This window comes from Onychostoma macrolepis, chromosome 17 (genome assembly GCF_012432095.1).
Source record: "Onychostoma macrolepis isolate SWU-2019 chromosome 17, ASM1243209v1, whole genome shotgun sequence".
Classification (NCBI taxonomy): Eukaryota; Metazoa; Chordata; class Actinopteri; order Cypriniformes; family Cyprinidae; genus Onychostoma; species Onychostoma macrolepis.
In genome coordinates, this window is record NC_081171.1 from 24037824 (window position 1) to 24054068 (window position 16245).

The window sequence follows — 16245 nt, forward strand, 5'->3', positions numbered from 1 at the left end:
TATAATGATTATTTTGAATGTTACAAAAACGTATTAATAAATTCAACTTATAAATGCAAACCTACTTAACTCTATCGCTAGTCCAACCTTTCCGAGTTTGAAAATGGTATCGCCCAACTGTTGTGTAGGCAACGGAGCGCTTTGAAAGCAGCTGATTGGTGGATTGGCGCTTGTGTAATCCGTTGGTTTGTTGTGCGGAGAGGGGCTTGTCTTGAGGAAGAGGCCAGTATGGATCCGCCGCGGGATATTCAACATTTTAAACGAAATATTGCCACTCGGTCCACGGTATCGTCGTGTTCGTCTCTCGCTATGGAGATTAAGAGAAAGAAAATAAGAGAAAGCATGTTTTTTCAAAACGAGGTGAGTTTGTGTTGCTGAAGTTCACGTTTTGTTTTTTCATGTCTGGAATGTGGTTGTTATTATTCAAGACTAACCGGCACATTAAATACTTTCTCAGGCCAAAGACAGACATATGAAGCGATGCACAAGTGTGAATGACACGCAGCAGATAATAGAAGACATGAATTTGTTGTACATACGACAGATTTCTAAGAAACTAAAGGTAGTCTGTGTATGGGAGCGTGTGATCATGTTTCACTGATGTTCTGTGATCTGTTTTGAAATGCCCCAATGGGGCAAACGATTCATGATTCGATGCGAAAAAAATATATATAATCTTGGCGTATTTAATTCTGAAACATCATCACACAGCTCTAAAATTGGGATTGCTTTTTAGAAAGTGAGTGTTTAGATTGTTTTGTCTTTTTTTTTGTCCCTCTCCTCTTCACCACCCACTCTCGTGAACGAATCGATTCATGTGAATCGGACGTTTCCCCCAATAAATCTGCTGAACCGATTCACAGAACCGATCCGTTCACGAATCGGACTGAATCATTGCGAGCAGTTCTCGCGTCAACAAGTCATCTGACTCATTTAAACGAAAACCCGATCAAAGTCCGATTCGTCCGGAGCCAAATCTATTCTATTCTAACTACTTGTTTTCTTTTTATTAAAAAATGACCCTCTAACACTAGCGAACTCTATTCTTTTTCTATTCTGTCTACTTGTTTTCTTTCTTTATTAAAAAATATTACGTTACCCTCTACACTAACGTGTATCCTCTACACTTTGCGTTCTCCGTTATTCTTTTTCTTTTCCGTCTACTTTGTAACTGTAACTTTGTCTAAATGTAACTGTAATACACCAGGGTCCACATGATTATGGATGGACAAAAGATTCACTGAATCGAAGTTTTAAAACAAACTGTTCAAAAGAACCGATTCGCAGAAATGAGTCAGACTTCCATTACTTCCACTCACTTTCATCAATCCATGCTTCATTGTCGGTTATCAGAGACCTGCTTTTCCTTTTATATGATAAGAGCTTCGAGGAGGGTGAGCTCCACTTCTCTTCCATCTGTTTTGATGTTACTTCATTGCGTCATTTTCATTTCTTCAGTGTCCAGACCAGTGGTGCCCAGTACCCATATCTCATCTCTTCATGTGTCAGTATGCACCTGCTTTAGGAATTATTGTAGAATAGATTGTTTGATAGCGTTGTTCTCTCCCAGTTTGTTCTTCCTTTAGTCTTTATACCCAGAACTGTGTTTTGAGAGCACTTGTCCATAAAGCTATTTCATTTCTCCTGACTGATAATTGTATCCTTTCAATAGGACTGTGATATTAAGGAAAAGTTGGAGTTTGAGATGCGGATGAGAGCTGGGGCTTACAAGCTTCTTGTTGCCAGCACTAAAAAAGAGCAGGTGTTGGATGCCTCCAGGAGTCTGTTAACCTGTAATGCCCGAATTAAAGCCTACATGAGTGAAGCCCAGAGGAGGAAAGAGCAGCAGGACATCAGAAGGTTAGAGCAGCAGGTGTATTGCCAGCTGTTCTTTTTGCTGAGAGTATTTAGTGGAAAGTTGTTTTATTTTTAATGTAAATTATTATCAGACATGCATATAAGAAAGAAATGGTCATTAAAATTCTTGTTTCCTTTATTTAAGGTCCTCAGACTCTCTGGACCAAATCCCTTGTAAGGGAAAGGTAGCCATATCTGGTAAGTTAACAACTTTTCTCTTTTTATAACTGTGTCTGTTATATGTATTAATTTTGTATTAGTTTGTTTTTGGCTCATGTATTTTTCTTTTGCTTATCCAGGCCTACGAATTCCATTGTTTTGGAAAGATACAGAACATTTTAACAGCAAAGGGAGTAAGTGCCGGTTTTATATTGTAATTATTAGAAAAAATATAATATCCTTGCTAATGTTATGGATAAATGGTGTCTGTTTTGACTTTTATTAGTAATAAATGTATGGTTTTGCTTGCACATTACCATTCAAAAGTTTTAAGTTAATAACTTTATCAAGTAACGGGGCTTTTTATTGATCAAAAATGACAGTAAAGACATTTTATAATGTTACACACACTTTTTGTATTAAATAAATGCTGCCCTATTCATCAAAGAATCTTGAAAAAAATTGATCACTGTTTCCTCAAAAATACTAAGCAGCTGTTTTCAAAATTGATGAGATGTTTCTTGAGCACTAAATTAGCATATTAAAATGATTTCTGAAGCAATATGTGACAATGAAAACTGCAAAAATTAAGGGTTTATATATTATGGAATAAATGGAAACCAGGTATTTTAAATTGTATTTTATATATATATATATATATGTATATGTGTGTGTGTGTATGTATATGTAAATATGTTCATATAGCCGTTTATGCTGATGTCATGTGTATCTGAACCCAACAGATGTGCAGCGGGTGGCAGTTTTCTGTTTGATGAAGATTGACTCAGAGATTTTTGACACTGAAATGGTGATTGCAGATCCCTCAATGACTGATATTTGCTTTGAAGGTGTCAAAATTTTGTAAGTTCTCAGCTTTCCCTATTTCTCTATAGTGATTTGAGAACAATATGAAAACATAATGTGTGTAATATGTCAGGGTTCCCGCGCATCCTTAAAAAGTCTTTAAAAGGTCTTAATTATGATTTCAAGAGGTCTTAAATTTGGGTACAGACCAGAATCGCGATACAGCTTAGTGTGACGATTAAACTTCAAAAGGCTATAAATAAATATAAGGGCTGCATGTTTCAAAGTCAGGTGCTGCTCTGCTTTGTGTTCTGCTGTTACCGCGGAAACCGCTCGAAAGCGCCTCCTGCTGGCAGAGAATGAATCTGCGTGTTCAATAGGGCTGCTGTTGTGAGCAGGGTATTCCTGCGATACTGGAGGCTGTAGTTTCAGAACTGGATTTCTAGGACCCTATAGTTTTTTTGCTTGTTTGTTTGTTTTTTAATTATTTTATTTATTTATTTTTTGCATGTATGTATTATGTCAGGTCTTCCAGCCAGTTCTATCAAACCTTTACAATTAATCCAGAACGTGGCAGCAAGATTAATTTTTAATGAGCCAAAAAGAATGTAAGAGAGAATGAAGAACGTGAACCTCTCTCTATTGTAATTCTATTCTTTAAAAAAAAAAAAAAAAAAACGAACACTAGCTTTTCTAATCTTTTTGTATTCTGTTTTCTTTTTGTTTATTATACAATTAGCAAAAGCAAAAAAAGGCCTCTAACACCAGCTTTCTCTATACTTTTTCTATTCTATGCTTTCTTTTTGTTTATTATATAATTTAAAAAAAATCTCTTGCTACATGTACTGCGTTAGGCTAAATGAGACTTGTTATAGCACTTGCATATCATTGCTCTTTTCTTGATTTTGATTGCTTCCATTGTCCTCATTTATAAGTCGCTTTGGATAAAAGCGTCTGCTAAATGATTGAATATTAGTGGCTCATACTATTTTATAGCACTTGGTATTCAATTCTGTATATTATTATTTTTAAGGAATTATGTAGTTATTTAATTGTATACACTTAATTATTGTCCTAACCAACTCCTAACTCTAAACATACCTGTTGGTAACCCTCTTGAAATATTTAACCTCATTTATTTCAATATATTCTGGTTTAAAATTCAGTTTTCTTGGAAAGAAGACTTGTGTCTGTCTTGAGACTTGGTTAATTAGCATGGCGCTTCACGTCTGATGTGCTGTTTGTTTACATCTGTTTGTTTGATGTTTGAATCAGGTCTCCTCTGTTGGAATAGATGGTGCTGTCCCAAAAAATAGGGTCCTATGCGGTCCTAGAACTGCAGCCTCCAGTATTGCAGGAACATTGGGTTGTTTTTGTTGCAATGCAAAAATCGACCCATGTTTTCACCCTGCAAACACGCAGAGCTGTAAATGTGAACTGGTGGATCGATAAGGAGATAATTCATTATAAAAATCTAAACACTAAAATGTGTTTGTATGTTATTTAATTAATATGTGACCCTGGACCACAAAACCAGTCTTAAGTGTCAATTTTTCAAAATTGAGATTTATACATCATCTGAGAGCTGAATAAATAAGCTTTCCATTGATGTATGGTTTGTTAGGATCGGACAACATTTGGCCGAGATACAACTATTTGAAAATCTGGAATCTGAGGGTGCAAAAAACAAACAAACAAAATATTGAGAAAATCTCCTTTAAAGCTGTCCAAATGAAGTTCTTAACAATGCATACTGTATTACTAATTTACAGTAGGAAATTTACAAAATATCTTCATTGAACATGATCTTTGCTTAATATCCTAATGATTTTTGGCATAAAATAAAAATCAATAATTTTGACCCATACAATGTTGGCTATTGCGACAAATATACCCCAGCGACTTAAGACTAGTTTTGTGGTCCAGGGTCACACATAATAATTTATTGATAATTGTTTAAATTAATATAATTAATACTTTTGACTCATCCATTTTCTTAAAAAATGGTTTAAAGGCTGAAATGTGAAGTGCATAATTTATAAAACTTTTTGTTTTGTGAAATCTGAACTGTAAATCATGCTTTTTACATTCATTCATTCCCTACCCTGCTCATATGGTATTAATTTTATTTGTGCAGGTCTTAAAAAAAGGTCTTAAAAAGTCTTAAATTTGAGCTTAAAAATCCTGCAGCAACCCTGTATGTGTATTACGTCTGACCTCAAAGTGTTTCCCTACTGTCTACCACGGTGACCCTCAGCCTGTGTGTTTGTGTTAAACACTGTGGTATGAAATGTTCACATAATAAGTTCTTATTTGTTACACTGTTTATTTAAGTTTATATTGTTATAAGGTTTTTATTCTATTATTTTGATCTTTTCATTATTATATTTCTCCACATATATTTCAAGCTTTGGCAATATTGTATTTTTTACAGTCATGCCAATAAAGCAATATTGAATTGAATTGAAAACTGTTGTTTAAACGGGCTTGAATGGCCTGACTGTTGAATGGTCTCTGAGTTCTGAGCTCAGTTTCAATATCTTCAACAGCTCTGAAGTTAAGCCGGACTTTGAACTGACATTTGAGCTGTATAGCTGTGGACTGGAGGAGGAGACCACCTATGTCAACACTCCAAAAAAACTAGCAAGGAAGCTGCGCTCCTCTTTTGGCAGATCCTCAGGCAGGAAACACTGCCCTCTTCTGGATGGAGGAGATCCAGACACTTTCCTCCAGTCCAACCCAATACCACTGTATGCAAGGATGGATATTACGTTCATTACCTTTTAAAGTATTTTTTTTGTTAAATTAATAAAATTAGTAAAATGCCTGTAATATCGGTTTCTTTTTTTGTGACAGAGGTGCTCGATACTCATTGTTGGCGTACACCACATTGGGTTTGGAGCAGGCAGAGGGATCTTTCCAGTCTCATTCCCTTATAATCTTGCAAAATGGTAAGCGCAAACAAGCCACATTTTAATAATTGACTTGCATAATGGTTCTGATTGACTTTCTGCCATTGGTCTGTCAGTGGAGGCTTCGTCATGGCTGCCGTTATATGGTAACTTGTGCTGTAAGCTGGTGGCACAACCTGACTGCATGACACAAGACATGATGAGCGGATACCTGAGCCAACAGGTAAGACAGGAACTTGTGGTTTTCTAGGAAGTATATGTGTCACAACAATTCAATAACATTTCTAAATAAAAATAAAATTTGTAAGATCAGCGTTTTGATTTTCCACTTAGCAAAGCATTGAGGGTTTGCAGCGCCGCTGTAAGCTGTACTGTGTGCTGAAGGCCGGACAGATTTCATGCTATTATTCACCTGAAGAAATCCAAGCAAAAGTGGAGCCCAGCCTCATTATTCTCATAAATAAGGTAAGAAACATTTTTAAAATGGCTTTTTTAAATTATTATTTCACAATGTATTTTTCTTGTCTAAGATCAAGTGTGCTATTATGTTTGAATTTAAAATCAAAATAAAGCCATAAATAAAAATATCCAGGTTTCATGCATGATTCATTAGTGTACTTTTAAAAAAGAACAAGATGTTTGTCTTTGAACCAGTGTTGTTATTGGTGTTGTGTTGCTAAAACTATATATTAAAAAAAAAAACCTTTTAATCATTTTAAATAAATAAAACAAATATTACATTTAAAAAACCTTTAACAATAATTAGAAATATTGCCTTGACACCTAACAGAAATAAAACAATTTGAAGTGCTAAAATGACTAAAACTAAAATAAAAATAAATTGACACTATATAGAAATATAAAATAAATTAATGGTAAAAGCACATGAAACAATTACTAAAATTAAAATAAAAACAGAAAATATGAAAGCTAATTCAAAATGTTAAACACCATAAGAGTATATAAATAATACTAAAATAGCTCTGCTTCACCAGTATTACTATTCTGGCCTGAAACCAAAAACGAGTAACCATAGGTTGTTATGACCAATAATGGCAGAATCAGATATTAAATTATATTGGCTATTTTGGCTTTAGATTTAAAATTAGCATATTAAAGTTTTAGATACTAAAAGTGAATTTTGGCATCACACCACTGTGATATATGAAAAATGGACGTTAAACTTTTAGATTTGCTAAAGATCTTGTTATTAAACTTTTGTAAAATAAGCCTTCAATCACAACAAGAGTAATCCAAATGTAAAAATAGAGAAAATGAGCAAGCACAAATACCTATGCAATATGACCTGATTTAACTAAAAAAAAAATCTAATATCAGTCAATAACTCTTATATTATAATCTGCAATTACTTTAGACCGCTATTGTGGTAATGCAGCCTTTCTAATCTTGAAGTTTATTGTTAACACAATAATTTAATTGCAGTCAACATTAAAGCCCCGTTCACACCAAGAACGATAACGATATTACGATATCGTCTGTTTATTCTGAACACTTATATGTGAACTCTGCTATTCTTTAATATTGAGAACGATTTTTAGAACTATATCTTTATAGTTATCGTCCTTGGTGTGAACGGGCCTTAAAAGTCATGGCAATAATAGCAACAGACAAAGCTTTACCACTTGGGATACATTGCTACATGATTCATTAGATGGGAGAACCATTATAAAATGAGTTTGTGTGTGTGTTCATGCAGGACACCCGTATTCGTGTGGTAGGAAAGGATCACCAGAGGACTGGCACTAGACTCAACCTGATAAACCCGGGAAACGGAGACTCTGCCAGTCATGTGTTCATTACTGAAACCCCTGATGTTATGCAGGAGTGGCTGGATGCATTCTGGCAGCACATTTATGACCAGAGTAAGTTCACCTGACATCTGTTAGAAATCTTTTTGCTACTAAACTGTATGTCTAAACCATTAATATGAACTTATTCTTCAGGTCAGTGGCAACACACGTGTGACAAGCTTATGGAAATTGAGGTTGTGTCACCACGCAAACCCCCGCTCTTTCTCACCAAGCAAGCTGACTCTGTTTATAATGATCTGAGTGAGTGATGAAGGATATATTTGTCATTGATTTGACTGAATTGGGAGGAGTTATAGTCCAACTTCCTATCATTTCTGTTAATTGCTTGTTTAAAAATGTATTCTTTTCAGGCATCGGGTCCCCTGGGAAATTTGAGAGCTTGACTGACATAATTCACAATAAGATTGAGGAAACTGATGGGCGCTTTCTCATTGGTCTGGAGGAGGACACAGAGCCTCCTCATTGGGCAGCACTGTTTGAAGGATCCCGGCCAATGGTGGTACAAAAAACAGTTCTGTCACCAGGTAAAGAAAGCAATCAGTCTATTGCGAGTCCCGTCACGGCCAGCAAAAAGAAGAGGAGAGCACCTCCACCCCCTCCTGATAAATTACCGTTTGTTCAGCCTACCAGCGTAGTTTCCAATCAGGAGAAAGAGAACTGTAAGGCGGCGAGGCCTCGGACGGGGCGACCCTCGCTCGATGCTAAATTCTCTGCCATCATTCAGCAGTTGCAGAAGAGCCACACATCCACTCGCAAAAACGCACCCCTTGGACAGATCGAGCCCTGTCAGCACCCTTGTGTTCCTCAGAAAAGAGATGAAGAGTCAGATATACCTGAAAATCCTGGAAAAGAATACAGTCAGGCCCCTCAGCCACCTGTGCCGGCCCCGAGGAACAAACTGAGGATGTCATTCAGAGAGAAGATGAACCCAAAAGCCTGGTGAATTAATGAGGCGCGAGACATCTCTTTGATTAATGATCTGCTATGGAAAGATGAAATGTCCTTGGATTCATGAGGAGATAAACTCCCTCTTTTGCTTTCATTGATCATATCAAATGTGGACGAGAATGCTGGGAGTGAATGTATAAATGGCCTTCCTTGTTTGTTCTAGCTTGAACAAACACCCAGAATCAGACAAAATTTGCTACTTTTTGTAAAGTCTTACTATTTTAATTGTTTTTAAAATAACAGTTTTCATTTTCATGACTCCATGATGACCCAGTTCATTTCAATCTTGATTTACTGTTAAAGTCACTTGAATATCATGTTTTATAAAGCTAGTTGTCTGTAATAACCACTCATGATGTAACCACTACAACCAAGCACTTTTGGCCGGCAGCTGATGCGTCATTTTAGTATGCGTTTTCATTTTTACCTTTATATGACCGATAATGTCAAAATATGTGTCTGTAGTTTGAAAACGGACACATATTATTAAACAGGTAAATAACATTTTAACATTTATTTTTCATGACACTAAGGGTGTAATCTTCATACTGTTGTATTGGATCAAAATAGTTACTTTTTTATACAAGGTCTGAGCACTATGAAACACTACGTAGGGTACAGTGTATGAAAATGTCTTGTTGGGTAAATTTATGATTTGTTTACTATCATCGTTTCATTTATGTACACTTCTGAATGTTTAAGTAGCACACACACAATGCATTCCACTAAATGATGTTGTTGTAGATTATTTTCAAGATAATTCATGTTGTTACGGTGGTACTTGTGCAATACATGGTTTCTGTTGTTTGGAACTGTTCTATTTCAGTTGTTTTAGAGTAATTCACTCTTTATCAACAAGTTTTCTTTGGGCATTAATCTAGGAAAAGATATTTGTAGTAATTTTGCTAAAATGAAATGGAACAACATTAAAAAGTTGTACTAAACTGGTTTATTCTGATGTCCTTATTCAATACAGAGAATGCCTTTTGTTACTGTAGTATTTTGATTAGAAATATTTCAGTATGGAAAAAAAAAAACTCATGCAATCATTCAGTTTAATTTCCACAGCAAAAACACTGTTCTCTCAACAGTAAATCTGCATTTCTTCCCAAATTATTGGGGTAACGTCAACCAGGCCTGTGTTAGATGACCTAAAATGCAACTTAAAATATAGATAACATGCTTTAGTACCAAGTATCATTACTTTTAATTTTTGATATAATTCCTAGACATTTTACAATATCAGTTTCTTCTACTCGTTCAAAAAAAAAAGTATAATTTTACATTTATCAGTAAACTCGCCTGTGGTTCTGGCCAGCACCATTTTTTTTAGATGACTGCTGCAAGGTCCCGTAAATCTGTTGTTCCAAATTGCGCTCCAACTCCTGCCAATGCTGTTCATCAAGAACCTGCTGCTTGTATCATTTATTGGCAAAATGTAACACAATATTAAACATCTGAAGTGTTACTAAGCAAAATTTGTGACACATGGAGTCTGTTCTAGTCTATTCTCACCTTTTTGTTGAGGGTGGTCTTCACTGTGAGTGGAAGCACCTGCTCGTTTTTCTTCATACTGTTTTTTTCGGTCTTTCTCTTTTGTCTTTCCTGTTGTTTTTGCTCCAGGGTCTTCTGTAGGGTCAGCACTCTCTCATCTCTACTGACAGCCTCCCGCAGTTCATTTCTCATCCTTTTCTCTTCTTGACTGTGAAACAAAACCGAAATCAGTCAACCCTTTTTTTTTTCCTTTTTTTTTTTAACCACATATTTAACTCTGAGACCACAAGTGAAAATACTTTTGCATTTTTCTAATTTAATTCAAATTTTTTTTCATTGTATAGCAGCATAATAATAGGCGAAAAGTTAGGTTGTAGGAATTAACGTGAAGTTCAGAACCAGCTCTTTAAAAGGGCAAAGGACCCAATACTGAGCCTTGTGGAATGCCATACTTTACCACTGTAAGATCAGATGTCTGTTCCTTTACCCAAACAAAGTCATAGTGATCTAAGAGGGAAGATTTGAGCCAGGCTAGTGCCTGTCCATAAATTTAATCATCTGTCTTGTCTTTTTCCCCCCAGGTTTAACTAGAAAAAACAAACATTTTCAATGTCCGCATTTTCTTTCGGACCCAACTTTGTTGATGCAGGATTGGTGTGGTAGGGCCAGTATGTTACCTGCGCAAAACGGCCTGTTCTGCTAGACTTCTGCGTAGAGCGATATTGTCCAGCTGTTCTAGCAGTAGCTGCTCTTTGAGCTGTTTCTCCTGAAAGATGCGCTGTCTTCTGTCCTCCAGCTCACTCTGCTCGAACTCTCTCAGGAGTGCCAAACGCTCCCGCAGCTCCGCCAGAGACATCTCACACAGCAAATCGTGACCCGCAGTCTGAGTTTTTAAAGATCATGAAACGTAAATTGTGTCCATTGCATAAAAATCACTGACCTGTAGTGTATATAATTAATTTTTTGGTAAATTTAAGAAGATAATAAACTAACCTCAGTGTCATCCACAAACTTTTGTCTGACCAGAGGTACTGACTCAAAAGCACGAATCTGACGGATAAGCTCCATCTTCCTGCTTAGCTCAACCTGGGCTTCCTCCAGAGCCTGGCTGAGGAGTTCCCTGCTGTGCTCTGAGACCTCCTTAACTGTTTTGAAACAACGTAGTGTGTATTTATTGCCATTTAATGCTTTGCGAAAATGTTATGCTATACGTATAACACTTTTTGTACCTATTCGTTGTTTAATTTCATGCAGCTTAGCTTTGGCGGCTTTGGAGTTCTTGTGACCATCGGCCACTTGTTGCACCAGCTCTCTCATTTCCTTCTCCTCCTTCAGACGTTTCTCTGCATACTTGCGCATGAGCTCAGCAGTCTGAATCACACATTTAATCATCATAAACATAATACAGATTGAGTTATGTATTGCTGTAAATGCTGATGTTTGTTATGACATCACCTCCTCTTTAGTCTGCTGAGCTTTATGGTGGTTATGCTCCAAGACACGTTCTCGTGCAAGAACTGCCTCCTCATGGCTGATCCGTCCCTCCAGTCTTCGGCGCTCCAGCTCAGCTAGTTCTTCCTGCAGATCCTTCTCCTTCATCTCCTTCTGCCACTGCAGGAACGCAGACGGCTCACTTGCACCCTGCGATAATCGCTCTAATCTGAACACCCAAATACATATACATTAGAACATTTTTCCTACACCGTGACAAATGTTGTGGAAAATGCTCTATGACTTTTATGATTGACCTTGAAGGGTTAGCTCACCCCAAAATTTTATGATCTCACATTTATCTAATGATTTTATAAGTAACCCCAGAAGAACCATAAGTGTAGTCCACACAAGAAACAATGGCCTATTGCAATATTGATGTCAAAGCAGGTGTCCCAGTATGATGTTTCCAAGTGCAATATTTAAATATATATAAATGAGATTTGAGATTTTTTCTGATTTCAGTTTGTTTCTCGCAAAATCTGATCTTTAAAAGGGCAAAGGACCTAACTTTGAGCCTTGTGGTACACCTTAGATTACCACTATAAGATTAGATTTTTTTTTCCCTTACCCAAACAAAGTTGTACTGATCTGAGAGGATCTGTACTAGCAAGGAAACTCCTGTTGTAGGATTTATTTATTTGATTAGTCGCATAGAAATAGTGCCTAATATTAACTATATATTAGACAGTTTATGGTGCTTCTTGCCTTTTTTAATGTCTCCTTTTGTGTTTCATGGAAAAAAATAAGTTTTGTAAATATGTGAGTAAATGATGACAGATGTTTAGTTTTTTGGGTTATTTCTTTAATATGCTATTAGTTGCTTCTCAGTGCTTTGGAATAATGATGAATAATTTGAGATAATTAGTCTAAATAATTTGGAATTCATCTGAGTAATTGCACAGAGAAAAATAACAAAATCGGATTACCATTGAAGAGTGTGACTCTACCTTTGTAACTCTTCTTCCAGTAGACGATTATATAAAACTCCCTCTCGCAGTATGGCTGTTGTGTTCAGTCTGACAGGTAAGCTGTTTATCTGTGCCGTCATAAACAGACACATTCACATACAGCAAGTTCCTCAGCAGTACAAAATAGGTTCAAAAGCACATGGTGTATGTGTCAAGAAACTTTTATCAATGCATGTTTTATCTAGTCCAAATTACCTTTTGGGTGGCAGGGCTTCCAGAAGTATAAAGCTTGTCAAATTGGAGTTCAGCATCATGGCTTTGAAGAATCTGGGATATCACATTCTGTTTATCAGGAAATATAATTCTTTGAATTCTGTGATGCTAAAGCACTGAAGAAAAAACATAGCTCGATTCAGTTGTGCTGTAAAACACTAACTTGAGTTTTCTCAGACTTCTGCGGATTTGCACATCTGAACTGCTGAGAGTTTGCGTCATTCAAGATTTGCTAATGGAGAAAGTAAAAAACATCATGAGGTAAGGTCTGAAAGCAAATTAATGTAATAATGGTGACAAACCTAAAAGCAGTTTGCTTCCCAGTATCTCTCTGATTGGGCTTACTAAAGCTTTCTGTCTGTTCCTCTGCTTCATATCATCCAGAATCTCTGGTTCCTTTGGAGATCTGTGAGTTGTGGTTGGTACCTGAGGAAGGAGGCAAGCAAATGCTACAATCAACATAATTTTACCATCTAAGTGAACAATGTCATAATGCAGTGGTTCTCAGCCTTTTTGACACAAAGGCCGCCTGTCACGAGTTAAGTCCTCAGTTCTCCCCTTGTGTTTTGTCCGATCTTAAGTTATTAAATGGGAAAAGTGAGTTGATGCTGTTTCGTTCTCCTGTTTTTCATTTATATTTAAACTACAACCACGCACCCGTGACACCGCCATTGTCCAACGCAATATTTGAAAGCCACTTCTCATATTTCTGCTATAATTATGACAAAGGTGCTTGTTTTTAATTAATAGAAACTGAGAGTATTAATATATAAAATTTATGAACCATTATTTATTTTGTTTCATAGACCTCTTAGATAAAATCAATAGTTATTGATTTTTAGTTGTTAGTTTTGATTTAGCAGTTTGTGTTGGTCTAATATTTGTGTCACTGCTGAAAATAAAAAGACAGTATGTTTCTGAAGGTTTTAAGTCACTTATGAATCGTTTAGCCTTTTACCAAACAACCAATCATGCAATAATAAAATGATGATAGGATGAAATGAGTTGGGTGGGGTTTTTTTTTTTCAATAAATAAAAAAACAAAGACTGACTCAAAAAATAAATACTCCATTACTTCAAGTATATGTATATACTTGCCGGCTTGGACTTGTCCTGCTGTGGAATGACTTCAGGAGCAGGGAGTGGTCGAGCTTTGGGCTGGGTCAGATCAAATTCCCTGGGTTTAGTGTTTTTCCTGGGAGATTTTTTTGGCAGATTTCCTCTGCCCATTTTTTTGGCAAGCTGATCCAACAGCACCTCAATCTCAATGCACCATCTGATAATAAGAATAAGGACATCAGCACAATGCTTGCTAACAACTATAAATAAATAATAGAAATAAAAGTGCAAAAGCTTGTTTAGAGCAAGATCTATTCGTTACATGTTCTGGCATCAGCTACAATTAATACTCTCATTAATAACTGAATGATTCCTAAAAACACCCACCTAATTAATAAACCTAATTCAAATGATGACATACAGACAAAAAATTTTTTATTAAAACATAATTTGGGATATGTATTTATTTTTTTCATAGATCACATCAGCTAAAAGTATCAAGTGTGCATCACACTGTCAAATAATGTGATATACAGCATTAATAAACACTCTTTCTCCTTGATTATTATTTTTTACCTCAGCAAAGGGGTGATCCAGTTCTTATCTACAACAACAGCATCATAGATGTGACTCCATTCCCTCTGGATGTGTGTTGTGAGGTTGCTGATATTAAAGAAAAAACTCAGGAACTGAGATACCGGACAGAAAGCAAAGAATGAGTAAATGTATAATACAATGCTGAAATATTTATATTCAGTTACTATTCAAGTTCACTGTAAATTACACTTTCATTCTGTTTTTCTAGTTTAATATTATTTGATGGTCCATAATAATAAACTGGTCCATAAAATAGCGCACATAAAGGATTTATGAGTATAGTACATGTGTTTTGCTTACTTTGTGCATTTTTGAGATGTCTAGAGACTTGATAATTCTACTGAAATTATCCAGGCCAAGATCATCAAGACAGAACATGGCGAGATAACAGACAACTGAGAAAACCAAACACAAGACAAAATTAGATCCGTTACCTTTCTAAGGGCCTGAATCTAATTTAACTTCATAGCAAAAAGAAACCATAGTTGGGTTATAGTATAGCCTATAGTATATTACCATCAGTAGTTTGAGGGGAAACAAAATATTATTATACATTAACAAAATATATTTACCAATGAACAGGTTTCGATCCACTCTGAATAATTTTTTTCCATGGTGATTGTAAAAGATGTTGACCACAACATCCAAAAGCTTTTTGTGCATGATACATCCATAAAACGTATCAATAATAAACTTCTGGTCAGAAGAGGAGAGATTCTAAAAAACAGAAGACATGAGACTATATGATTTATATTTGTCTCTAGTGAAGAACAGTGTTGTGTAAGTTACTCTAAAAAAGTAATTCATTAGCTACTAATTGCATCTTCATGTACTAAATACTAACTATTACTATTCTACTCTCTCTATTGCATTACTTAATCACTTACTAATTCCCATATAAACCCCAACCAGTTCAACAATACAAAGAAACTGCTCTCAAATAAAAAATACAAATAAAATTGCATAAATTAATCTTAAACTGACCAAAGTTCTTAAAGGGAGAATGGCACATTAAAAACATATCAATTGATGTTAAATCCACTATTGTGTTTATATAGAATTGTTCTATTGTTTATACAGCATTTAATGCAATTACATCAAAAGTAACTGCAATTAAATGACATAAAAATTAAGAGTAATCCCTTACTTTACTTTTTCAAGGGGAAAGTCATTTTAAAGTACTTTTAGAAAGTTACAAAATTATAGTAATTAATAACTTAATGCATTACGACCATTATGGACAATATGCATATGGAGGAGAATAGGCCTGTGTTAGAAAAGAATACCTTAAGATCCTTGGCAGTATCCTCTGTAAAACTGTCAATGCATTGTTTGTCTTCTTGAAACTCGTCCAGTAGCCTTGTGACCTCGTTGACAAGTTCTTTGTAGTTCATCCTCACCGGATTTCTCAGCCAAATTAAATATACTTTCGGATCAATAGATAGCGGTCCGATAATGTGGATATTTTTTACTTAGCTTTTCTGATTCTGAGCATTTGAATAAAAATGATCAGTGTGTTAAAAAAAAGAGTTCTTAAATGTTGTCTTGAACAGGTTTTCATATAAGATACAGTCCTATGAAAAACATCCATCCAGCAGCAGCCACAGTGTTTTGTTGTTGCCTGGCAACAGCGAGGCGGTCCTTTCCTGAGAGGAAACGTCAGTAGCTTAGTACTGTTAGTGCTATTCCCTTTGTTCTCTTTGTTCCAAAAATTAAGCATTTAGTGAAAAAACTAAATAATATCAGTGATAATAAAAATCAATTTAAATAGCGTTTCAGTAACGTGCAGCGCTTTACAAAAAAAAGTAAAGTTAAATAAATGTGTACAAATTTGTACAAAATAATAAAAGAATAATGTGAAGACAGGATGTAAGTATTATTTTTTCCATTATGTGTTTATTTATGTAA

The 16245-nt window shown here is 35.5% G+C and overlaps 2 protein-coding genes across 7 annotated transcripts; one reads left to right on the forward strand and one right to left on the reverse strand.

The window, feature by feature from the left end:
* Nucleotides 1-161: 161 nt before the first annotated feature.
* Nucleotides 162-9454, forward strand: rtkn2 (rhotekin 2). The gene is made up of 12 exons (XM_058750194.1): nt 162-360; nt 1673-1860; nt 2003-2055; nt 2157-2210; nt 2760-2877; nt 5370-5570; nt 5677-5771; nt 5849-5955; nt 6066-6197; nt 7450-7615; nt 7697-7804; nt 7915-9454. The coding sequence occupies exons 1-12, from the start codon at nt 229-231 to the stop codon at nt 8505-8507; spliced, it is 1947 nt and encodes a 648-aa protein (XP_058606177.1). The 5' UTR covers nt 162-228; the 3' UTR covers nt 8508-9454.
* On the reverse strand, nt 9455-15936 carry cfap99 (cilia and flagella associated protein 99). Of its 6 annotated transcripts, none has more exons than XM_058750188.1 (16): nt 15624-15936; nt 14910-15054; nt 14638-14732; nt 14317-14429; nt 13780-13957; nt 13027-13107; nt 12845-12913; nt 12664-12750; nt 12448-12536; nt 11462-11666; nt 11236-11377; nt 11000-11151; nt 10684-10889; nt 10028-10214; nt 9815-9924; nt 9455-9663 (listed from the first exon to the last, which is right to left on the reverse strand). In XM_058750188.1, exons 1-16 carry the CDS (start codon nt 15729-15731, stop codon nt 9597-9599), a joined length of 2034 nt encoding a protein of 677 aa, XP_058606171.1. In that variant the 5' UTR covers nt 15732-15936; the 3' UTR covers nt 9455-9596. The 6 variants fall into 6 exon arrangements, with proteins under 6 accessions (XP_058606171.1, XP_058606170.1, XP_058606173.1 ...); XM_058750187.1 differs by having other exon boundaries at nt 9815-9927; XM_058750190.1 differs by having other exon boundaries at nt 9476-9674.
* Nucleotides 15937-16245: the final 309 nt, after the last annotated feature.